The sequence below is a fragment of the Nelumbo lutea genome, chromosome 7 (genome assembly GCF_056320005.1).
Source record: "Nelumbo lutea isolate HS-2025 chromosome 7, American lotus-T2T, whole genome shotgun sequence".
Classification (NCBI taxonomy): Eukaryota; Viridiplantae; Streptophyta; class Magnoliopsida; order Proteales; family Nelumbonaceae; genus Nelumbo; species Nelumbo lutea.
Window position 1 is genome coordinate 23,454,129 of NC_142690.1, and position 25,746 is coordinate 23,479,874.

Sequence of the window (25,746 nt, forward strand, 5' to 3'; positions counted from 1 at the left end):
GCCCTTTGGTTTCATTCCCGCATGTGCAAAATGTTATGTAGGTGGACTCTGCAACTGCACCTGCCGCCTACTTTCCTCACTACTTATCATAGCATATGCTTGTGAAAGAGTAGCCTCATCCCTGGCCAAAATGTTATGTCTGATAATATCAAACTCAGGGTTGAGTCCAGTGAGAAACTCAAACACCCTATTTCTCTCCACTAGCTTTCTATACATTTCAGCATCCTTTTAACTCTCCCATACCATTGTCTCCATAACATCAATTTCCTACCATAGGGATTTTAGTATAGAGTAGTAGATTGCCACACTCTTCTCCCCCTGTCTCAGGTTCTTCACATCACTTTTCAATTTGTATGCTCTGGCTACATTCAATTTCTGTGAATAGGTCTCAGTTGCACTGTCCCATATCTCCTTAGCCAAAGACATCCAGAGATAGTGCTGGCTTATATGGGGTTGCATAGAGTTGACTAACCATCCTATAACAGTATACTTCTCTTGCATCCATCTTTCAAATTCAAGGTCTGTCTCTTCGGGTTTCACCTTGCTGCCTGTGAGATACCCGAGTTTTCCTCTACTACAGACATAGATTTTTATAGACTGTGCCTGAGCAAGATAGTTCGTCCCATCTACCTTAATTGTGGTAACACTAGTCAAAATGAAATCTACTAAAGCAGGTCCAGAAACTAGCACCTACTTGAACTCACTTCCGTATGCCTCCATTAATCAAACGGAAATCAAAGAACATAAAATTTTGACCATGTAAACTTACTTGAAGTCAAACCAAAACTCGAGTACTTGAAAAACTAGGGTTTTGCTCCGTCCAGCAGATGAGAGGAAGAAAGAAGATACTGCCGCACCTACCAGACTGACCCAAACTCTTCCAAACCTGAACCGCCCTCCTTTAGCAGTCACAAGACACCTTCCAAGCACAGAGCGCCACACCCAAGCTTCACCTTTCCTGGTAACCTCGAAAACCTCTAGTTGGCTAGGGTTTCGGGTAGCAACAGAACAACATCACTTCTTGGCAAAGTCTGGCCAGAACTAAACTCTCCAAACCCTTCTACCAACTAGGCAAGTGATTCTCTATACTATAGAGAACCTATCTCTCCATACACTCTCTTGATTTTAGAGTGTACAGGAACAAAGAAAAAGAAGGAAGAGGAACTGAATAAGAGAGGAAGATGGCGAAGAGAAGAGGTAAGAGAAGAAGTCTAATTATTCTCCCTTCTCCTCTAACCCTATTTTACTAATATCTAAATATTTGATGATGACAAGAATACCCTTAAGTGGGTGGCTAGCTTGGCAGTTACATAAAGAAAATAAAACAAGAATAAATATCAGGCCCATTAAGTGAGGCCCACCAACATAAGATAAAAGATAAAATAAAAGATATCACAAGAGAGGCTGTTAGGGCCCATTCGGCCCAATCTCTTTACATAGGAAATATAAGAAACCAAAAATTACCAACAAATAGTAAGTCATCTGTTACAATAAATAGCAATTACTATAAGAGCAGCCTAGTGTATGAGGCTTCCACCAATGCAAGGTCTGTGGAGGGACAGATGTACGCAGCCTTAACCCCGCAGATGCACAAAGTGGCTGTTTCCAAGATTTGAACCTTGGTCACCCAGGTCTCAATGGAGGAACCCAACCTTTGCACCAAGGTCAACTCTCATAAATAGCAATTACTATAATCACTATAAATAGTAATTATGAGGATTACTACCAATAGTAAGTCACTGTTGACTTTGACTTTGAGCAAGCCTTACAGAACCAAAATATCAGTCTTCTTGAAGCCTTTAGCTGGGCATTTCCACTTACCAGTAAGCTGAAAACCTAAAATATTTGAGCACTATAAGTGTATTAAATGCCACCAAATTTCAGCCAAATCGACCAAGATTTGAATAGTCAAACATTCACTTCTTTTCTTGTTGACAAATGCATTCTGTAGATCTACTATCTGACCCCTTCCCTTCAATCTCTCTCTTTGGGGCATGCTAAGAACATTCTTATAACCACTTGCATCAATTATAGTCCCCAAAAGAAAGGGAAATTAAAAAAGAAAAACTAACCTAAGGGTTTATAGGTCCATGCTTTTATTTAATTAGTCGAAACAACTGATTATACAAGGATGTACAAGGATGGACAAAAACAAAGATTTCTTTAAATTTATAGTGCCCTCTAAACACAAAATATGGTTCCATCTATATACAGAATATCTTATCTTGAATGAACTGAAATCTTCAAGAACAAGAGCCTGAACAATAAGGAAACTACTTGCATCCATACAAATCTTAACAAAGAAGGGGAAAAACCTTGCTTATTGAGATCCTAAAGCTTCATTCTTCCCATTGGTCCAGTAAACTGAACAAGGAATCATAGCCCAAATAGCAATAGCCCTCTCACCAGATGGAATAAAGGTCAAGGCTGAATAATTACATGCATTGCAACTAAAAAAAATCCCTCAAATATTGAACAAAGGGAAAAAAAATTCCCACAACATGGCAGCCTTCTCCCAGATTAAATAGAAGGCCAATACTCAATCTATGTATTATTCATCCGTTCTGTTACAGATGGGAAGTCCAACAGTCTGTTCGACTTGGAGGTTTCAAAGGTTGAAGATGAGGGTAGTTTGCGGAAATTTGGGTATTTGTAGAGAAGATGGGCCGAATGGCCCGTAGGCTGTTTATCCTTTCTTACTATTTATGTTCCTTTCTGTAATGGGCCTTATTCTGGGCCCATCCTTTCTATGTTACGTTCTTTGTAATTTCTTGCCCAACTAAGGGTCTCCTTGTAATTATTCAAATTTAACTTAATAAAATAGTGTTAGGGTGTTAGAGAGAGAGTAAGGTTCGAAACTCTCATACTCTAAACCCTTATTGCCACCATCTCCTTCTTCACCTTCTACTCCATAGAAGAAGTATACCCGAGAGCGGTGAACTGGGTCTCGATTTATGTGGTGGTAGCTGGGTTTCAAAGAGTCAAGGGGGTACCCAACCTAAGGATGTTTCAAATTCTAATCTTGGTTTGTTGTCCTTGGAAAGCTTTGGGGATAAGTTGCAAAAGGGGCTGAAAGGACATGTGGAGGGTCAAAAAGGTTAAAGATGTGGGACCGGCGATAGAGATGGAGAAAATCATGAATAAAAGAGTGGAAGAGCCATCCTGGGCCACAGGCATGGATGGCGACCCGGGTGGGGACCAACACTTGAGGTCTAACTTTAAAAAGAGGGGAGACCAGAACAAGCTGTCCAAGTTACCGGTTGTTAAGAGACAAGGAGGCTCTTTTAAAAGAAATTGTGTTTTGACAAATAAAAAAAAAAAAGTTAAGAATAGGCTTAGAGAGAGTTCAAGAGGTGACCAAGAAAGTAAAGACCAAATTAAAGAGGACGAAGGGGAGAAGTCCGTTGGTTTCAATAACGGTCGTATCAATGGTGAGACTAGTCTGTCTATGGAGACGCATCATTTGTGTTACTATGGATCTACAATGGTGTACGGTGATCAGGTCGGTTAAGACGATGCATTTGGGTAATCTAAAGAAAGTGATTTTCTTTGGTGGAGTCATGTTTGATAATTTCAAAGAAGAAAGTGGAAGTTTGAGGGGAGGTATGGGGGATCAGTGTTTTAAAAGCGCAAGGCACAAAATTACAAAAAAAATTACAAAAATGCAAAAAAAATCAAAAAATATTAAACATAATGTTAATAAAAAATATAAACTTAAACTTTAAAATAAATGTTTTACAAAACCTATTATCTAAAATTAAAATACATAAGCATAACATGTAAAGTGTATTCAAATGAGAATTTAAAGATAAAAGCAAACGTATAAAGCATTTTCAAGCATGTAAAACCCACAATCTCTTATGCTAGGTAAGCTAGGTATCGATTTGGGTCACAAGAGGAAGTTTGAGGAAAGAAGTGAAGTGAAGGAAGTTGGTTTAGCTCCAAAGAAGACTCAAGCTTCTAGTAAGAAACATATTGTCCATGTTACAAAAGTTTTCTCTAGACTAAAGCTCAGTTTGGTCAAAGCAGGCCCTGCAAAAAAAATTTAAGAAAGTTTGCAACAGATGTGAAGATGAAATCATTGGAGTTAGTTTATTCTAGTGAGCAAGTTCCAATTTGTCCTCCGACTTCAGATTCATAGATGGCTAATGCTCAACAGAAAATCAAGAATATTGGGGAAGGGATGGGGGACAACAAGTACAAGTTCAGAAGAAAAAAATGGAAAAGGAGGATTTGATAATGAAAAAATTGTAGACAAAATTATTGAAATTGGAAAAAATACTTTTATTCTTTTTGGGAGGAAAGGCATTTGCTAGAAGAGCCATTGAAGAGTTCGAGAGAAGGAGGGAGGAGAGCTCAAAGAAAGCTGTTGTGGGGGAAGGAGAGGCTCAAAATGAAGCAGACAAGAAGAATGTTGATGTGCTTGAGGAGGAGGTTTAGTGGAGGCTAGTGCATCTCTCCTTTTTTGTGTTTTGCTTGTTTTGTATGGTGCTGGCGTGGTAGGGTCTGGGTGGAAGGGGATGTAGAGTGGTGGGTTTTGAAGGAAGTTTTTGTAGTTTTTTTTTTACTTTGTCAGTTCTGTTGGTGTCGTGATCGCCTCTTCTTTGTGGGTGACTGCCTGCCATCTTCCTATTGTAAGCTTTTTTCTTCTTTAATTATAAAAAACTACAGTGTTCATCCCTTTAAGAATTGTAGAAGTGAAGGAGATTGATTACTATGAGAATACTAAATGAGACATGTACTTGAATAGAGAAAAATATGTTAAGCTAATCTAAAGAAATAGAACTTTTGAGTTCCTTATTGCTCTGAACATAGAGACTTCCAGTTTGTAAACTTGAATTTTTCTAATCAAATCTAGTTTTGTGTCAATGAGAAGAGAAGAAAAAAAATTGGAGGGCCAAAAGTACTGGGCAGCCACCCCTCTCTTCTATTTATACTATCATTGTAAATACAAAAAAAAAAGAAAGTGTTACACAGTCATCTAGTAAAATAAGAACAACATAATCCTATAGATAAACCAAACCATCTCAACCCCCCTCCCCCCCTCAAGTTGGGCATGGATGCCAACTGAGAGCCAAAAAAAATCACTATTGGCAACGCCAACATTGTTATTTATATGTCAGGGCGACCAAGACAAAATTTTTAAAAAAAGAGGAAAAGACAAAAATGCCCTTTTGCGGCATATAGTATAGATTTCACTCCCCCTCAAGTTGGGGCATAGATGTCAATCATCCCCAACTTGTCACAAAGATCACAATGTCATAGTGAGCATAATCCTTTAGTAAGAACATTTGCAAGTTGTTCATCAGACCTAATGTAGGGAGTGCACGCTTGCCTCTTCTCAATTTTCTCTTTGATGAAATGTTTGTCCACCTCAATATGCTTGGTTCTATCATGGAGAACTAGGTTGGCTGAGATGTTGATGCAGCTTTGTTATCACAATAGAGTGGCATAGGATCATCAAAAGGAAATCCTAATTCACTCAATAGGTTCTTGATCCACAGTAACTCTACAACTCCATGTGACAGTCCTGTATTCTGCCTCTACACTTGACCTGGCCACCACACTATGTTTTTTGCTTCTCCAAGTCACAAGGTTTCCACCAACAAAGGTACAATATCTGTCGGTGGATTTTCTGTCATCCACTATGCCGGCCCAATCTACATTTGTGCACACCTCTACTCACATGTGCCCATTTTTTCTTAAAGAGTAAACCTATCCTTGGAAATTTCTTCAAGTACCTAAGAACTCTGTATGCTGCCTCTAGGTGTGCCTCCTTGGGTGTGTGCATGAACTGACTGAGGACACCCACAGCATATGCTATGTCAGGCCTAGTCATGGACAGGTAGAGAAGCCTGCCTACAAGTCTTTGGTACTGCCTTGGATCTTTCAAGAATTCACCACTAAAATCCCCAATTTTGTGATTTACATCTATAGGTGTGTTAGTTGGTTTAGCTCCTAGCTTCCCTGTATCCTTTAGGAGATCTAGGGCGTACTTCCTTTGGGAAAGGAAGATGCCTTGCTGAGAGCGAGCAACCTCAAATACCAAGGACGTAGCACAAGTCCCCAGGTCCTTTACCTCAAATTGTGTAGCAAGGAATTTTTTTAATCTTTGAATCTCTGAGACCCAATCTCCAATGATGACAACATCATCTACATAGACAATCAAAGCTGTTGTTTTTCCTTGTTCCCTCTTTACAAAAAGTGTGTGATCAGATTGGCACTGCTTAAAACCCATCTGTTGAATTGCTTGGTGAAACCTGCTAAACCAAGCTCTCGGAGATCGCTTTAGACCATACAAAGATTTCTTCAATTTGCAGACTTTATGTTCACTTCCCTTAGCACAGAAACCAGGGGGTTGAGTCATACACACTTCTTTATGTCAACTTGGTGAAGCTCTTAATCAAGATTTGCAACTAAAGACAGGAGAACCCAGATAGAGTTCATTTTTGCAACCGGAGCAAAAGTCTCGACATAATCAACTCCATGCACCTGTGTGAAGCCTTTTGCAACTAGTTGAGCCTTGTACCTTTCAACAAACCCATCTGCCTTATGTTTTATAGAGAAGACCCATTTGCACCCTACAGGTCCCTTTCCCTTAGGAAGATCTACCACTTCCCACATGCCATTCTTGTAGAGAGCATTGATCTCTTCTTTCATTGCATCTATCCACTCAGGAACAAGTAAGGCTTCCACAACACTCTTGGGAAGGGAAACACTATCAATGGAAGATAGAAAAGCACGAAAGGAAGATGAGACATTCTCATAGGACAAAAAATGAGATATAGGGTGGTGTGTTGTGCATGATCTGACACCCTTCCTTTTTGCAATAGGGAGGTTCAGATCACAACTTTAAGAGTCAAGATCAATAGGTTTAGGAACATCAACTGGAACAATAGTACCTCGATGGGGTGAAGGATCCAACTCCTGAGATTTTTGTAGCGCAATCTCCGAAAGACACAAAATGGAGGAGGATTAGGAATAGAGAGCAACAAAACTTGAGTCTGGCTCTGTTTCTCCTCAACTCTACTCTCCCCCTAAGGAGAAACAGGAAAGTAGGGAACATCTTCAAAGAAAAAGACATCCATAAAGACACAGTATTTTTTAGACACATGGTCAAAATAGCGAGCAAGGGGATAACCAAGAAAAGTGCAAACAATAGCTTTGGGATCAAGCTTACCATGAGGAGAGAGATCATGAGTAAAACACTTACATCCAAAGACCCACATAGGAATAGGAAACAAAGGAGCTTTAGGGAAAAGGAGCTGATGAGGGGACCTATATTGCAATACCTGAGATGGTGTTCTATTGATGACATAGGCAACAATTAGAACAGCATCCACCCAAAATCTTTTAGGGACATTCATCTGTAACATTAATCCTCGAGGAACTTCAAGGAGAGGTTGATTTTTCCTTTATGCAACCCCATTTTGTTGTGGGGTTCTGGCACATGAGCTCCTGTGTTGAGAGCCACAAGAGACAAAGAAATCTGTGAGGTCTCCATGGAAATATTCCTTGGTATTATCTGATTGGAAGATTCGGATCTCATATTGAAATTGGGTGTAAACCATACGCTAAAAGTCTTTCACAATTTTAGGAACTTCCTCCGGTGAATGCATAGGATAAATCCAAGTGTAGCGAGAGAAGTTATCAACAAAGGAAATAGAATACTTGTAACCGTTCTCAGTTGGAACATTAATAGGTCCCCACACATTTGAATACACAATGTGAAAAGGAAATTCTGATCTTTTATTACATAAAGGGAATGAGGTTCTATAATGTTTACTCAATTGACACACTTGACACGGAAAATAACTAACAGACAAAGACTTAAACAACTCAAGAAACAAAAACTTCAAAGACTTATGACACATAGCCCAAACGGTGGTGCCACAAAATAATCTGACTCTTATTTGACGGACTCAAAGACTTTGAAATTGTAAGACCGACTTTGTTCTCTAGCACGTAGAGACCATCCACCATGTTCCCTCTACCAATCGACCTCTTGGTAGCTAAATCATGAAAAACACAAGAATGTGGAAGAAAGTTTACTGATCAATTCAAAGCATGAGTAATACTACTAATGGATAATAAATTAATAGGTAATTTTGGAACATGTAAGATATTAGATAAGGAGAGGCCAAAAGGTAAAAAATAGATCCTTGACCAACAATGGAGGAGAAGGATCCATCTGCTAGCCTCACTTTATCTCTACCAGAGAGAAGATAATATATTTGAAACAAGGTTGACTTACCAGTCATGTGGTTGGATGCACTGGAATCAATAATCCATGGGGATTCTGGATTATCAATAGACACATGAAAAGTTGAGGCAGAATTACCCAAGGAGGAGGCAAAAGAAGTAGAAGGTGTGGGTCCAAAATCAGCATTGCGGAGAGCCCTACCATATTGCTCTAAGTGGTCATGGAAGAAATTGATAATATCTTCCTTTGGGTCAAAACAAGGGGGGCAGCCCTGAGAAGTACTCTAATGTTCATGAGATGCTAAGTGAGCCGAAGTGAACTTCTTCTGGTATGGCTTCTTGCTTGGATCTTGTGCTGATTTCTTACCCAATTCTTGTGCTCATTTCGGTTTCCCATTCAATTCCCAACAGGTTTCATGGGTGTGCCTAGGTTTTTGACAATGAGCACACCACATTTTGTCTTTATCATCTGTCTTTTTCTGATTTTCCCCTTTTCTCGATGCCCCAGTGTTAGCCCTTACAGCAAGAGCAATAACTAACTTTTTATATGCTTTAGCATCCTTTTCACTTTCCCACTCAATGTTCTGGTAATAGTCGAGATCTTTCCAAACTGAAGTGAGGGCAGAATAATATGTCGATAGGTTCCTTTCTCCCTGCTTACATGTCGAAGATTCCGCTTGTAGCTGGTAAATTCTAGCATAATGCCTCTGATCTGAGTAAGTTGCTTGTGCTTGGTCCCATATATCTTTTGTTGTCTCGGCCCACATAAAATTCTTTTTGACAGATGGTAACATGGATGTCAAAAGCCAGGACATAATCATGCAATTTCTTGGTCCCACTTATCGTACTCTGCAGTACCAGCCCTAGGTTCCTTTATTTTCCCATTAATATATCCTGCCTTACCCCTGGCTGTGATATACAGCCGCATCTCCTTAGACCAAGCCAGGTAATTCCTACCATCCAACGAGGTGATAGTCATTGGGAAATTCATGGAGTCATGACCACTACTCATTCCACTGTGATTCATGGTGGTTCCCGAAGTTGCAGACTCTTCAGCGTTCATGATTTCAGTCTATACACACACACAAGAGAAGACACAGCCCTCACTCTGAGTAAATAACAATAAAAAAACCAAATTCTGCTGCGATGCTGGTCACCTGAACACTCTCACAGGTGTAACAGATCCCCCAAGGCTAATATTAGCCACAAACATCAGTAAGCAACTGCTGTACCAGCATCCGAACCAGGTCACTAATGACCTACAGATTTCTTCACGAGAAAAAAAGGGTTTTCTGGATCATCCGACCCACAAAGGGATTAAACCCACCTTATATCATTCGGTCAAGGTAAAAGAACCTTAACTTGTTCTTGGTATCAGCACCAAGAACCAAAACAAAAGTTTACGAAGTGTCCCTGATCAGTCCAAGAGAATTCTGGGTTTTCCAGTAACACAGTAGGGAACAACAGAGAAAAAAAAGAACAGCCGACCTCTTAGGAAGATTCAGCCAATCATCAACAACTCCTGGAATCACTTCAGTCAAGTTTTAGCCCAGAACAGACGAAGGAGATGCACCCGAACAGTTCTCAGGTCCAGAACATCAGTATGCTTCCTTTGTTCTCAGTCCAGAAATCACAGAACAATCAGCTGATGCAGTTGAGGAGATTTTACAGAGCACCGACCTGCTCTGATACCATGTTTTCAGCAAGAAGAAGATGGAGAAAGACGTGAGAGCCAAAAAAAAAATCACTACTGGCAGTGCCAGCATTGTTATTTATATGTTAGGGCGACCAAGACAAAATTAAAAATAAAAAAGGAAAAGACAAAAATGCCCTTCTGTGGCATATAGTATAGATTTCATCACCAACCATACACAACTTGCCCAAGTCAGTTTCTAGTTTTTACATCAGAACCACTTTTGTGAACACATCAGCCAACTACATCTTAGAAGTAACAAAAAAAAGAAAAACTTATCCTAAAGATATTCTCTCATGAAGTGTCTATCTGCCTCAATATGTTTAGTTCCATCATGATGTATGGGATTGTGAGAATTAGAGCAACCTAATTATCACAATATAGCATCAATGATTTCTCCGAAGTAACATCAAGCCTTCCTAAGAGAGACCATAGCCACAAAATCTCAAAAACACCTTGAGCCATGACTCTAAACTCTGCTGCTGCACTAGAACAAGCTACACGTCTACAACCATCTACTTCATCCTCTAAGACACCAAACTACTAGTCTACCACCAACTAAAGCACAACACCCAAAAGTTTATCACCAAATCAGTTATGAGTTGGTGGTTCTCTTTTCTGGTGATCTATCATCACCAAATCAGTTGTAACTCTTCTTTTTATTAATAACTTTTTTATTTACTACCAAAAAAAACCCCAAAAGTTTATCGCTATCATCAATAGACCAGCCCAGTTTGTGTCTGTAAGTGCAAATACAACTTTCACATGTCCATGATTGGCAATCAAAACGCCCCTACCAGGATGCATCTTCAGGTAAGCCAATATTCTTTCTATGGCAGCAAGATGGATTGTCCTAAGGGCATACATATACTGGCTAAAAAAAGGGCAGCCCAGTGCATGAGGCTCCCACCAATGCAGGGCCAGGGGAGGGACAGATGTACGCAGCCTTACCTCCGCACATACAAAGAGGCTATTTCCAAGATTTGAGCCCTGGTCACGCAAGTTGCAATGGAGCAACCCAACCGTTGCACCAAGGCCCACCCTCACATGCATATACTGGCTGATAGCACTAAATACAAAAGAAATGTTTAGCTGGTCATAGAGAGAGAGAAATGTAACAACATTCGACAAGCTATATCTTTAACTTCCCTATCTCCTTAAGTCAAGTACATACTTTACCTAAATATAAAGATATAATGCTTTGACCAAGCTGTTAGAGAAATATAAGGGGAAAATACGTGATTTAAACAATTAAATCCAAAACAAATCTTATCCAAAATGCCCAAGAAACCACAATATCACAAATCCAAACCAGTATGGAGGTGAAAAACAAACATAGGTGTGAAACAGCAGTATCAATGTGAAACAAAGTAGTTGTAGCAAATGTAATAATTCACTATTTGGATAATATCTATAATGCCTGGGCAAATGGCATCCAAACTCTAGGACACAACAAAAGCAAGCAAGATGTAGTTGGAGTGGGAGTGGTGTTCTGCATTTCTGTTGATAGATCAGTTGGAGTCCTCTCAAGTAAGAGACATAAATAGACTCCAGCAGATTACACAATTACAACAAAACCACTCACAACAAATGACAAGAATCTCGCAACTCATAACCATTCCCACTAAACCAAGTTGGCCCAGCCCTTGCATGCGTGTATGATATCCCTTCCAGCCTCTCACCACTAGCCCAAGACAAAACTAACTTTTTAAGAAAAGAAAAAAAGGAAAAAGAGGAATCTTTCTCATGTGGGCAGATTCCAAGAGAGGTACAAAAGAAAAGAAAATAAAACTTTCACAGGAAAAGGCTACTGTATACTTTTAGAGACAGACAAATAAGACTTATTAAATGTTAGAACTCACCAAAATTCAATTAAAAATTTAAACTTCTTAACAACCCTCCACAATTCAAAAAATTAATAAAAGCTCTGAGATAACAGAGAACTGAAGTGCATTTGTGCTTACGTCTTTTGGACTAAAATCAAACTTGGAAAGATAGCACAGGGCCTACAGAAACCCAGTGAAGCAAGCTTCTTAAACTAGATTCCTTGGATGTAAATCAGTTGCAACTGCCCTCCACACAACAATTCAGAAAACTAGAGGTTCTAATGGTTTTGCACGTTTACGCCATGTGCATTTCCAAATTTTTCACAAGAGCTCTAGAAAGCTATCCCAAGTTACGTCTGTTTGGTGAAGTACCAAACTGTATATTGAGGCTAGTGCAATTAAAACTCTAATAATAGCTATTTGGAAACAAGGCAATATGTATCAAAATAATCTATTCCTTCCTTTTTGTTTGTATACTTTAGCTACTAATCTAGTCTTAAACTTATCAATAGACCCATGTATTTTTAATTTCCTTTTGAATACCCACTTACAACATATGGTTTTACAACCTAGAGGTAGGTCAACAAGTTAACAAATATGATTCGCTAATATTGATTTTAATTAATCATTAATTACTTCCCTCCAAAATACTGCACTTGGAGATATTAAAGCTTCTTAGATTTTAGAGAATTCAAATATTTAATAAATTTTATTTGTTTATCTCTAAAAGTATAAAGTAGCTTTTTGTTTTAGAAAACTGTCTTTTCCTTTTGTACCTTACTTGGAATCTTCCCACATAGGAAAAATTCCTGTAGTCCAATATTCCAATCCACCTCCCTCATTATACTCCAATATAATTCACCTTACCAAATTTGAATCCAAAAATCCAACCAAAATCCCTAATTTTCAGAATTTTGTTTTTTTTTCGAAGGAATATTTTCATTCTTTTGTGCCCAAACTACCCATACATCTCAAAATTCCAAGTTTCTGACCATATGCCACCATATCAAACTGCTTAACTTTCCAGTATTCAGCGAAAGATAATAACATTAGATCATGCATACTGGAATGGCTAGATTATTATATTTATTTATTCATAAATTTTAAAAGAGCAGGAGTATGAGTTTGGAATTAACAAGAAGTGCTGGCGAATATGCAAGGGAGAAAAGGTAAATCCCTAAAATCAAGCATATAGGCAGCAATCCAACTTCAATTTGACATATCATATGGAAATGCGGGCCATAACAATCTTACTTCACAATGATATATATACTTTGAAAAGAAACACACATGTTTCTTTGCTCTGACGTCTGACGTCTGGAAGTGCAATAATTACATTAAGAGGTATATTGGTATTGGTGAACTTTTCTTTCCTCTGAACTCTGAATGCATAGAATGTTGTTCTGAATTCTGAAAATTGTCAAATGTCCATTTTAACCTTATATATGAGAATTTTTGTTTATGTTTTGGGGGTATCATTGGAAAACAAAAGTTGTAAGATTCCTCTTTAAGGATAAGAGGAAACGAACACCCATTTTCCTCTTAAAGTTGTAAGATTCCTCTTAAGAGGGAAGAGTTAAGAGGAAATGAACAGGCCCTTAATCTGCATTAAAAAAATCTGAAACAACCATGTAATGTTCTATATATTGAATAGGCACGCTCTCATTGTAGAAAAATATATATGAATCATGTATGGATGTAACTAGATATTAATATGATGAATTTATTAAATAAGCAGTAACTAAGACATTAAAAAGTGAATAAAACCATTCACAATTAACAACTCTAAACAAGAAATATTACCTCCGTGTAGGCCATATCATGAAGTGAGAACACACAGTATACAATAATAGAAGACATTAAGGGCCAATTCCTTAAGAGGCTCTCTTTAGAAGATGGGATTCTTTGTTCTGTTTCTTGCTTTTCTTTTTCATCGGAGGTATAAGGTGCAGCCTCCAGAGCATCATATGACTCACATCCGTCTTTATTATGTTCCTTATGCTTGTGCAATGTTTCCTACAACAAACCAAAATTTGCAAGACAGTATAGCAGAAATTTTGGATGTTCCCAAGAAAATTGTATCATGTTACAAGATTAGACATATTTATTCTATGATGTACTAAGGGCCTCAATAGTTAGGCAAGGGATACCTTGTTATTAATATCTTTTTAGTCCTCCAGGGACTTGTACTTAAACCACTATTTTCACTTTTACATCAACATATAGTTGCATGAATGAATGGATGATTACATTTAGGAGGAAAATTCCCTTTGAAAATAAAATAAATTTCTTAGACAAGATAATGCTTCCAGTAACAGTATGGAGGAAAAAGAACTTGCTCAAAGATATTAGTCTCAAAAAAGAATCAAACAATTTCATGATCAAAGTTATCATAAATTGGGACCTTTTACATAGCTAAATTCAATTATAAAATATCTATAAAGAACAGTTGCTAATTAAAAGAATTGGATAATTTTTGTTTTTAAACACATAAAAGGAATCCCTAAACATCGCATCAATCCACCAGCATCTACAACCCTGCTGCCAAAGGAATCTCCAATATCCTTGGAAGACATTCATTTCAACCTAAAATTTCAGATTTTCTATCGGAAACAGTCGGATTTTATTAGATAATGGAGAAAGAACATTATCTACAAGTGAAGTGCCCAACAACCCATTTTAGGCCAAATCCCACTAGCCACCCATATTTTCTTTTACAAATTAGGAAATCACCACCCCACAATACACTTGGTTCCTATGAACTCCTTTTCATATCATCAGCCAAAGCATTTGCTGATCTAGGGATCCAATTGTATCATATATTTAGCCCCACAACCAGCAGTCTAACTTTTCTTTTAAAATAACCAAGAACTGGTACTATTTTTCATCAGCCAGCCTACTGTTTTTGAATCCCCCTCCATGATCAAGTTTGTTTTGGAGGGCTTTCACCAGCCTCAACCCATGCAAAACAGTTAAGGGTTCTGCTCCATTAAAGTTTCCATAGTTTATGGGACCCAAGTACAAAGCTATCTATATTTCCATTTCTAAGAACTCCCTCAATACCTGAAGTTCTTTAATAGCATATGAGGTAGGTAGGAAGCAGGTTTGGATTAACTGTGCTCTTTCTAAGGAAGAACTCACAACATTCAGCCAGTTCCCAATAATGTCACCTGTACAGAAGTTTTTGAAGGAAACCAATGCTTTCATCCAATATGCCATGCAAACGGAAATGTTTTCTATGATCACTTCTTTATCATGACCTGGTAGTTCGGTGCAGATTCTGGATAAGATGAGAAGAAGAGGACAGAAGAATGATCACGAAAGGGTGTGAATCTCTCAAAGAACCATTCGACCTAAAAGCTTAAGCTGTTAAGTGAGGTCCTTGAATAAGTTTTATTCTCTAACATGCCCCCTCACACGAAAGCCCATTGGGCTTGAAACATGGACAGCACAGGCCCACCCATACCTTGTGCTGAAACTTCATTAATTATAATGGGGGTGACGAGAATCAAACACTAAACCACTTGGTCAAAGTGGCTCTGATACCATCTCAAAGAACCATTCAACCTAAAAGCTTAAGCTGTTAAGCGAGGTCCTTGAATAGGTTTTATTCTCTAACAGAATCTATTTAGATATTTTTTGGGTAATAAAATAAAATTTGTTAAAAAAGGAATACCACAAGGAAGGTGACCAGAAGTCACCCAAGAGACAAAAGAAAGAACTCCAACTTCCACCCACACCTCCAAACCAAAAACCAACGAAGAAAAAACACCAGAAACCAAACTCTCCAACAATGAAAAATAGCCAAACAAACAACCAAACCCAAGCAGCCGGACTCCCAAAAATATCAATCTTCCAAACAACAAGCTCAAACAAAAATCAACCCCACTTAGAAAAAAAAAAAACTAAGAAAGCAAAACCCCAAAAGATGCCAACTATCTACCAACCCAAAAAGAACAATCTAGAACAAGGTCTCTCTACTTCTTTAAGACTTTCTTTCCTTGATTTCATCACCTTCTTGTTTGGCCCAATCCCAAATAGACCCCCTTTTAATCTAACAGAAACATTTGACACCAAGACACTTTGATGCTTTATTTGACTTCTGAATCTTCTTACTGCAAGAGTAGCCTTCCTGAGAGGTTGTCAATGAAAAGGGTGAATTTTTGTTTGACCTCAGTGTTTACAACCTTTTCCAAATCAACTGACCTTTCAATTACATGGGTTTCATCCACTATAATCTCTTCTTCTCTTGAACCATCGTCCTCTCCTTCCTCCTTTTCTATAGCTTCATTCTTGCCATTCTCCTACATTGGTCTTGTTTTATACTTTCTCTTTCTTCTAAAAACCCTTGAACATGATCCTATTAAATTCTTTTCTTCTTAGCCACCATTTCTACTTTTACTACATTCGATCTCACCCCCTTGCTTACCCCCTGATCTTCCATCTCATTTTCTACACTTTCATCCATAACAACTCCAGAATCTTTCTAATACTCACCACTAGTTTTTTTTTCTCCTGATTTCACCAAACCTTCCTTTAGAGCATTATTTGAATCCCCTTCCTGTAGAGATAAAGAGAGCTAGCTGAGAGAGCTATTTCTGTAATTTACATCTTGTTGTATTTTATTTTCTTCTGTAAACTATCCTTTCTTGTACTCTAAGGACAATTTTTTTAATATAAAGTTCTCTTCTAGGGTGTCGAGCTCCACCACACCCACAAACTTGCTGCCGTCTTTTTCACCTCTGTTTTACAAAACCTAGACCAGCCTTTGACATGGTATCAAAGCAGGTCACAATCTGAACTACTGAGCTTACCTCTTGTAGAGAAGATGGGCCGAATGGCCCATAGGCTGTTTATCCTTTCTTATTTTTTATATTCTTTACTGTAATGAGCCTTATTCTGGGCCTATTCTTTCTATGTTATGTTCTTTTAATTTCTTGCCCAACTAAGGGCCTCTTTGTAAATTATTAAAATTTAACTTAATAAAATAGTGTTAGCGGGTAAGAGGAGAGATTTAGGTTCGAAACTCTCTTCCTCTGAACCCTTATTGCCGCCATCTTCTTCTTCATCTTCTCTTCCTTAGAAGAAGGATTTCTGCTGTTTTCTTTTGATTTCTGCATCTGTTCTAAACAGTCCTCTATTCTCAAGGACTGCTTTTCTTCTCCTCTTTGTCTCTTGTTTTCTTTGGCATTCAGGGGTCTTCCTAACAATACTTGGGAACCCTTTTGTGCCCTATATTTTTCTTTTCAAGGCTGTTTCGATCAGACCTTGACAGATCTGAAATCGGGAAGTCTGCGCCATCAGCTTCATCTTTTCTCTTCAATCTGCACTTGGAGACATCAGATCTACTTGAAACCCTAGATCTAGTGTCGCCCAAAGGAGTTCTTGTGATCCTCTTCAGCCAGGTTAAAATCGGTTTGGTTTAAGAAGGCCTTTATCCTTCTCTTGGTTCAGCATACTGTGACAGTTTCCTTTTCTGGGCATCTGATCGAAAGGTACCTCTCTATTATCATCTCTTCTTCAGTTTCTGATATCAGTCTTGGAAATCAGTATTTTTCTGTTTGATAATGGCTTCAGAAAGAGCAGATGTCCTTCCCTGTTAAGTTCAATGGATCGAACTATGCCTTGTGGAAGTTTAACTTCCAATTTCATGTTGAGGCAAAGAGCCTTTGGGGCCTATTAGACGGGACTGTAACTAAACCTAATAACTCAGATGTTAAGGCCTTAAATCAATGGAAAATTGACAATGCAAAGATTGCATCTTGGATCCTCGGATCTATTGAGGTTGACATTGCCATTCCTATGCGCGGTTATAGAACACCTCTAGGCAATACCAAATAGCGGTCGATATCTTCTCATATTATCAGGGAGAGAGAAAGGTCCAGGAGGACTATGCAGGGTTTATTAACCTCTAGACAGAATATGAATTAGTACACATGGGAAAAGATCCATTGGACTGCTTTGTGAGGTATATGAAGGAACACTTTGATAGAAGGAAGGTTATTTATTCCTTAATGCATCTCAGACCTGAGTTTGAAGTTGTCAGGTCTAATATCCTAAGCCGAGGGACTCTTCCTGATTTAGATACCATTCTTGGGGAAATTCTGAGAGCTAAAACTAGACTTGCTACACAGACCACTCTTGATGTTAGGAAAGACACCAATATTGATGTTGTTTTCTTGGCAACCAAATCAAAAGAAAATAAGGATTTCTCCCGAATTCAATGCTATGAACGCAAGGAGCTCGGACATGTTGTCTCACATTGTAAGAAGAACATATGCACGTATTGCAAACAACAATGGCATACCATTACAGAATGTCCAACTCGGCCACCAAAGGAAAATGGATCTAATCAGAAGAAAGGGTCTTACAAAGCCTATCAGACAACCATGGAGAATTCAGATGCTTCATCTACCATTACATCAGTGACTTCACAGAATAACTCTTCTGGTGGTATTTCTAAAGACCAGATTTGGAAGCTCATGTCCTCGACTCTTCCGCTTTCTCAGCTATTGGCCTATCCGGTAAGTCTTCTACCTTTTGTCCTTCCTCAAACCACCTATGGATTATAGACTCTAGAGCCTCTAATCACATGACGGGGGCATCCGTTGGTCAGTCTCCTAAACCCCATCTTTCCAATAGACACATTATCACTGCAAATGGTGAAAAACTAGATATACTTGGTTGTGATGATTTACACCTATCTACCTCTAAATCATCTTAATTTCACCTACCCAAGACCTTATTTGTGCCCAAATTAACAACTAATTTGATTTCTGTTGGCAAACTTGTGGAAGATGGTAATACTGTTTTGTTTTCCTCTAATGGTTGTTTGATACAAGACCAACAAACTGGGAAGGTGAAGGGGAAGGGCATAGACTGGGTCGACTGTTTTCTCTGGAGTTTGAGAAGAAGAAAGTTGATTTAGTTTCTCCTTCTTGTTTACTTTCTACTACATCTAGTTTTGAACATTTTAATTGTAATAATGAACGGAACTTGTGGCATAGACGCCTTGGTCATCCTTTTGCTAAGAAAATTGATTATTTGTTTGCTTCTAATAGTTTACCTAATGTTACTACTTCTTTTAAGAATGCTAATAAATCTTGCATTACTTGTTGTTTGAGCAAAAGTCATATTTTACCCTTTCCTTCTTCTAAGCATGCAACAATACCTTTTTCTTTGATTCATAGTGATGTTCGGTCGTCTCCAGTTACTTCTAGATTGGGGTTCAAATATTTTGTTACTTTCATTGATGACTGCACTCATTTTACTTGGATTTATTTCCTCTGTAAGAAATCTGACGTCTATCATAAATTTAAACTTTGCCAAGCCCATGCTGCCACCCAATTCGAAAAAAATATATATCCTATGATCTGATTCAGGGGGAGAGTACTTTGATGGGGATTTTCAGGCTTATTTGAAAGAACATGGAGTCCAATCTCAAAAATCCTGTCCTAGTACTCCACAACAAAACGAAGTAGTAGAAAGAAAGAATAGACACATCTTGAGTGTAGTTCGAACCCTTCTGTAAGACTCTCACATACCCTCTTGGTTTTGGGTAGAGGTCGCTGGCACTGCCATGTATCTAATAAATCTTCTTCCCTCTTATGTTCTGAATAATACCTCTCCATTCCAGTCCCCGTTTCACAAACCACCTAACTTATCCTTACTCAAAGTTTTTGGTCGTGTTTGTTTTGTTTATCTTCCACCCCATGAATGCACCAAGTTCTACACAGACAACATTATGTACTTTTGTAGGGTATAGCCCTGACCACAAGGGATTCCTGTGTTACGATCCTGAAGTTCATCATATCAAGATCTCCCGTAATAACTTTCTTGAGCACATATCTTTCTTTGAGCATATTGTTAAATTTCTTGCTCCTTCTATCACCTACGCAACAACTTCAAACCTACTTCAGAAGACAAAAGTCTACACCAGCTCCTATGCCCCCTCTGCCTTCTCCAACATCAATTGCTATTCTAGTTACACCATTCATTTCTGTAAGTTCTAACCCGCCACCTGAACCCACTGCACCCACATTGTGCCGCTCGCCCTCCTAACCGCTATGGTTACTCCCAAGACCATAGTTCCTTTTCTATTATTTTATCCACCGCAGACATTCCCAAGAATTATCAATAGGCTATAGCAATCCCTCATTGGAAAGATGCCATGGACTTTGAGATCCGAGCTCTTCTTGAGAATGACACCTAGTAATTGGTCAAGGCCCCTCCTGAAGCCTCTCTTATTGGAAGTCGTTGGGTTTACTCAGTAAAGTTGAAGTCAGATGGAAGTCTAAATAGGTACAAGGCTAGACTTGTTGCACAAGGCTATAAACAGGAATATGGGATAAACTATGAGGAGACATTTGCTCCTGTGGAAAAAATGACTACATTCAGAACCCTCTTAGCCATTTCTGCAATTAAAGACTGGGCAATTCATCAGATGGATATGGCATTGATCCTCAACTTATCTATCATCTCAAGAAGTCTTTGTATGGCCTGAAACAAGCACCAAGAGCCTGGTTTGAGATATTCAAATCTGTGACCACTGATGCAGGATTTATTCAAAGCTCTTCTGATCACTCTCTTTTCATTTTGCATCGGAATCAGAGTGTGACTCTTCTCCTCCTATACTTTGATGACATAATTATTACAGCGAATGATGTGGAGAGAATCACTAATCTGAAAAGACTCCTTAGCGATTCCTTTAAGATGAAGGATTTGGGCCCCTTAACCTACTTCTTGGGACTTGAGGTCAGCCGTAATTCCCATGGCTATTTTGTTAACTAGCATAAATATGCAATGGATCTTGTCAAATTGGCTAATCTCAATGACTCCAAGACTGTTAATACTCCCTTGGAAGTTAATTTGAAATTAAGCAAGGATGAAGGCTCTCCTCTTGAGGATCCTACTCTGTACCGACAATTGGTGGGCAGCTTAATATATCTCACAATGACTCGGCCGGACATATCATATGCAGTCCAGATAGTGAGCCAATTTGTCTCATCTCCACGACAACCCCACATGTCCACAGTTCATCGGATTATTAGGTATCTGAGGGGAACCCTATCTCATGGCTTATACTTCTCCTCCTCATCATCCACCAGCCTTACTACCTATGTCAATGCTTAGGGGTGAGCATAATTCGGTTGAAACCGAATAACTGAACCGAAAATTCGGTTATGGTGTTTTTGATTTGGTTATTTCGAAAAATCGGTTTGGTTTCAGTTTTAAAAATCTGTTTGCCAAACTTCAGTTTTCGGTTTCAGTTGTGAGATTTAGTAGTTCAGTTAACCTAAAAAACCAAACTTAGAGGGCAAATCTGTAAATATGTAGATATAATGAAAAGTCCAAAGGTTATTAGCCTTAGGTCAAACCCAAAAAACTTAACTTTTAGGGGTAACGTGGTAAATATACAAATATAGTGAAAAGCCCAAAGGTTATTAGCCATAGGCCAAAACCCATTAGTCTTTGACCATTGACCTTCATCTTCCTCTAACCTCTAAAGACTGAAGCCTTAAGTCCCTTGCAGCAGTGAGTGTCTTTGCGCCTGAGCGAGCAAAGTAGCAGGCTAGTAGTAAACTAAAAGTTCCAGTTCCACTATTCCAAAATCCAACATCCAACAAACTAACTTTTCCGGCGGGCGGCAACAAGTGATAGAATCCGGCGAGTCTTCTTTAATCTTTAGTTTTTTGGTTCATTTTAGTTCCCTCCCAGCTTTCTTCTTATCCATTTGAATCTCTAAGTACAAGTATTTTTTTCTATTTTTCCCTTTTAATCTTCAGTTCTTCCTAGTATTTTTGTTAGCCACCAAATCTGGATTGTAGAAATTTTTAGCCATGGATTCTTTAGTTTTTAAGTGCTTTGCTTAAACTTTGTAGTGTAAATTTCAGATGCACTTGCACAAATGCATAGGAAAGATCGAGAGTAGCAAGCAGATTCAGTTTGTTCGGTTTTTGCAAAGTTCAGTTTCGGTTTGGTTTCCCGAATAGGTATATCGGTTTTTGAAAATTCGGTTTATTCGTTTCAGTTTTTAACCGAACAAACCGAATGCTCACCCCTACCGATGCTGATTGGGCTGGTTGTCCAGACACTAGACAATCTACGACGGGATGGTGTGTTTTTCTTGGTAACTCTCTCATTGCCTGGAAGTGTAAGAAACAATCTACAGTTTCAAAATCTTCTACTGAAGCTGAATATAGAGTCATGTCCTCCGTATGCAGTGAAATTATATGGCTTAGGGCTCTACTACATGATATACTACAAGAGTCACTGCCATCAGTTCCCCTATTTGCAGATAATGTCAATGGCATCAAGATTGCCTCCAATCTTGTTTTCCATGAACGCACAAAGCACATTGAAGTTGACTGCCACTTTATTCGCGATCTTCAAGCTGGTACTATTTCTCTTCCCCTCATGTCCTCTGGAGTCCAACTTGCGGATCTCTTGATGAAAGCTATGATGCAGGCACAACACTTTTTCCTTGTGGACAAATTGATGTCGATTCCTAGGCATCAGTTTGAGGGAGAGTGTAGAGATAAAGAGAGCTAGCCAAGAGGGCTATTTCTGTAACTTACATCTTATTGCATTCTATTTTCTTCTTGTAAACTATCCTCTCTTCTACTCAAAGGACAATTTGGTCCTTTTACCTTTTTTTAATATAAATTTCTCTTCTAGGGTGTCGAGCTCCACATTGGACACACCCACAAACTTGCTGCCGTCTTTTTCTCTGTTTTACAAAACCTAGACCAGCCTCTGAAACTTCCTCTTCTGGTTTAGCTTCTTTCCTCACTTCTAATTCCTTTTCCTTTTCTTCTTGAGAAACCCCCAAGGAAATCCCTGAGTTCTTGTTGTATTCTTTCTTCCTTTTTTAATATTAATAAAATCTTTTCTATGTTGCTGATCAAGAAAATATCTCTGAGTTCTCCTTAGGCAATTTTGCTTCATCCACTACTGTTTTTTTCTTCCCTTCCTTCTTGGAAGACAACAAATCCACTGCTACACCATGCTTTGATAATTTGTCTTTGTTACATGGGTTCTAATAAGGACACTAAATTATCAGTATTAGTATTACATGGGTTCAAAGTGTCGATACACCTCGATATGGCAGAAGGGGTGTATCGGTACTTTGTATCACACTCTTTTTACTTTTTTAGTATTTTTTTCAAAATTACGACAAAGGGGTAGGTTTTAGGCCTGCCTACCCCCTGAAATAGGTCAAACTCCCAAAAGTTGCAGATTTGGCATATTGGTGACCCACTGATATGATATGTATCGACCGATATGGTCCAATAATTAACAAAATTTTGAACCATGCATTTACTAGTATGTATATGTATATATATTAGAGAGAGAGGGAGAAATTGTGATTGAAAGAAACCATAATCAAATAAAGAGTAAATCAAAAAGAATAGCACAAGAAGAATTGTGGCACTTAGATAATGGTTTGCTCTCAGGAATAAAGAAAGATGTAAATGCAGAGATAGATCACATTGCTTTAGTCTAGGTAGATTTCAAAGACAGAGAGGATCTTAGGCAGGTTTTCTGTAAATAATGAATCAGAACCTTCATAGTTAAGACTTAAGAGATGGATCTCTGGAGGGTAGCAATCTACTAGTCAGGTGTCAGAAGATTAAATTCACATTTCCTGAATGAAAGTAGCAAAGGATCCATAATGTGGGCATCATATTGGATATGGTACACCTTTATTTTTTAGTAAGGTAATAATTTATTAAAGAAAATAAGAGATTACAGTAAGGTCAAGAGGAAGCTCCAGAAGTCTGCAATGAATGAACAAGTTTTACACAAAACATAAAATTTCCATGCTAAAGCCTCTACACTGCAAATGATTGTTAACTGTCAATAAGCTGTCCAAAAAAGACAACCACAGAAAAGCATACACTCTTGGTGAGCAAGCACCATACAAGTTTTGCATGATATGAAATCCTTCACTCAGACCAAAGCAAAGAGATGTCAAATGTCAGATAAAAATTTTCAGAAAGCCCTTTCACTGAAGGGATTTTTTTTTATCAATAACAGAATGTTTTATTAGATTATAAAAATTGTGAAACTTTGAGTACAAGAGAGGGGAGGTAAAATATCTTAACTCCCCCACAACAGAGAACAAGAAGGAAAGTTAAAAAGTGGCCCAAAACAAAGAATCCTTAAGCACCCCTTGCTTGGCTAACCCATCAGCCATGGAATTAGCACTTCTCTTGCTCTTTCACTGAAGGGAATTGTTAACGTAAGGTAGACAATATGTAAACTCCATCTTTCTATGCCGCCTACAGGAATCCTTTGTCAGTTTCCATACTCTTTCTGAATTTAAATGGTTTGTTTTATTTACAAGTTAAAAGGTCTACAAAAATGCTTAATGATTTTATAATGTTTTTATCTCAATTTCCAACATAACTTGATTTTGTATGCATGCTTTGTTTTCGTGAATGAAAGCCAAAATCAAAAGCTGTTTAACATAACAGTACGGGTCATCCTTGTGAAGACCAAATTGAAAAAGTAATGATTTGAAATCGATTCAGAAACATACCGGAAGCCAAAAACAAGAAATAGCCACAAACAATGCAAAGATTGATACTGGAAGGCAGGGTAGTAAATAAGGGAACCTGCAACAAATTATTTCTATTCTGAGAATATTCAGTACAAGTCGAAAATTATAACAATACTGAGCTAACCATGGGAAGAAATCTAACATAAGATAAATAGGCATAGAATTACTTACCTCCCAAAAAGAGATTCTCTAGAAAAAATATTTGGGAATTTCTCTGCAGGCTAAAACAAAAATTCATCCAAGCATGATAAATAATATGGTGAATTGAAACTTACACAAAAAAGGAAAGGATCAAAAAGAAATGAAACCTATTTTCCAAAGATAGAGAGATTTGAATACCTAAGTATTAATATGCATATGGATAATTTTGGTATTCTGCATTTGTTTGTAGACATTGTAAAGTTAAGTAGGGATATTATTGTTTTTCTAGTTCTATCAGAACATCAATAAGAGTTCCTATTGTGGGGTTGTGTAACATAACTGTTATCAGGCCTGTATTTAATTAAATAAATAAAAAGAAGGCTCCTGGCATGAGCCTAGAAGTAGAAGAGACGAAGAAGAAGAAGAGGAGAAGAAAGGTTGAACAGAAAATTACACTATTACCCCTGTATACAAATGCTTGAGAATAGAGAAAAAAACACTGATTTAAAGAAGATAAAAGACTAAAATAACCCTAGAACAAAGTTGTATTTTAACACTCCCCCTCAAGTTGGAGCATATATATCATACAACTCCAACTTGTTACAAATGTATTTCATCCGAGCACCACTCAAGCCTTTGGTAAACAAATCAGCTAGTTGATCTTCAGACTTCACGTATGGGGTAATGATTTCTCCACTGACCACCTTTTCTCTAACAAAGTGACAATCCACCTCTATGTGTTTGGTCCTCTCATGATACACTAGATTAGAAGCGATATGAATGGCTGCCTGGTTGTCAAAAAATAGCTTCATGGGGGTTGTGATTGATTCCCATCTCTTGTAACAATTGTTTCAAGTCTCAACCACACCAACTCACATGTAGTGTGGGCCATGGCTGTATACTCGGCCTCAGCACTACTCCTAGCCACCACGTTCTGCTTCTTGCTTTTCCAAGTAATCAAATTCCCTACCAAAAAGTGTAGTAACCAGCTGTTGATTTCCTATCAGTAACCAACCCTGACCAATCAGCATCTATGTATCCTTCCAAGGAAAGTTCTCTCTCTTTCTTATACAACCCTTTACCTGGAGCACCCTTCAAATAGCGTAGAACTCTAACTATCCTTCCCAATGGATCCTTGGGTTCTGCATGAATTGGCTCAATAATCCAACAATGAAGGAAATGCCTAGTCTTGTAATGGTTAAATAAATCAGTTTTCCAACTACTCTCCTGTACCATCTAGGATCAGCTAGGGGCTCCCCCTCACTATCAGACATCTTCAAATTCGGATCTAAAAGGGTATTCACTAGCCTTGCACCTAA

General features: G+C 38.3%; 1 protein-coding gene across 7 annotated transcripts in view; it reads right to left on the reverse strand.

The window, feature by feature from the left end:
* The window catches only part of LOC148845669 (protein ZINC INDUCED FACILITATOR-LIKE 1-like), a 102,752-nt gene that overhangs the window by 41,230 nt on the left and 35,776 nt on the right, over window positions 1-25,746 (reverse strand). For 6 of the 7 annotated variants that reach the window (XM_088954328.1, XM_088954326.1, XM_088954327.1 and 3 more), the window contains 3 exons: window positions 24,458-24,507; window positions 24,266-24,341; window positions 13,525-13,737 (listed from right to left, as the gene is read on the reverse strand). In XM_088954328.1, the coding sequence (XP_088810454.1) occupies window positions 13,525-13,737; window positions 24,266-24,341; window positions 24,458-24,507 (339 nt within the window). The remainder of the gene's footprint in view (window positions 1-13,524; window positions 13,738-24,265; window positions 24,342-24,457; window positions 24,508-25,746) is intronic. The other variant, XM_088954330.1, reaches the window with a different exon arrangement.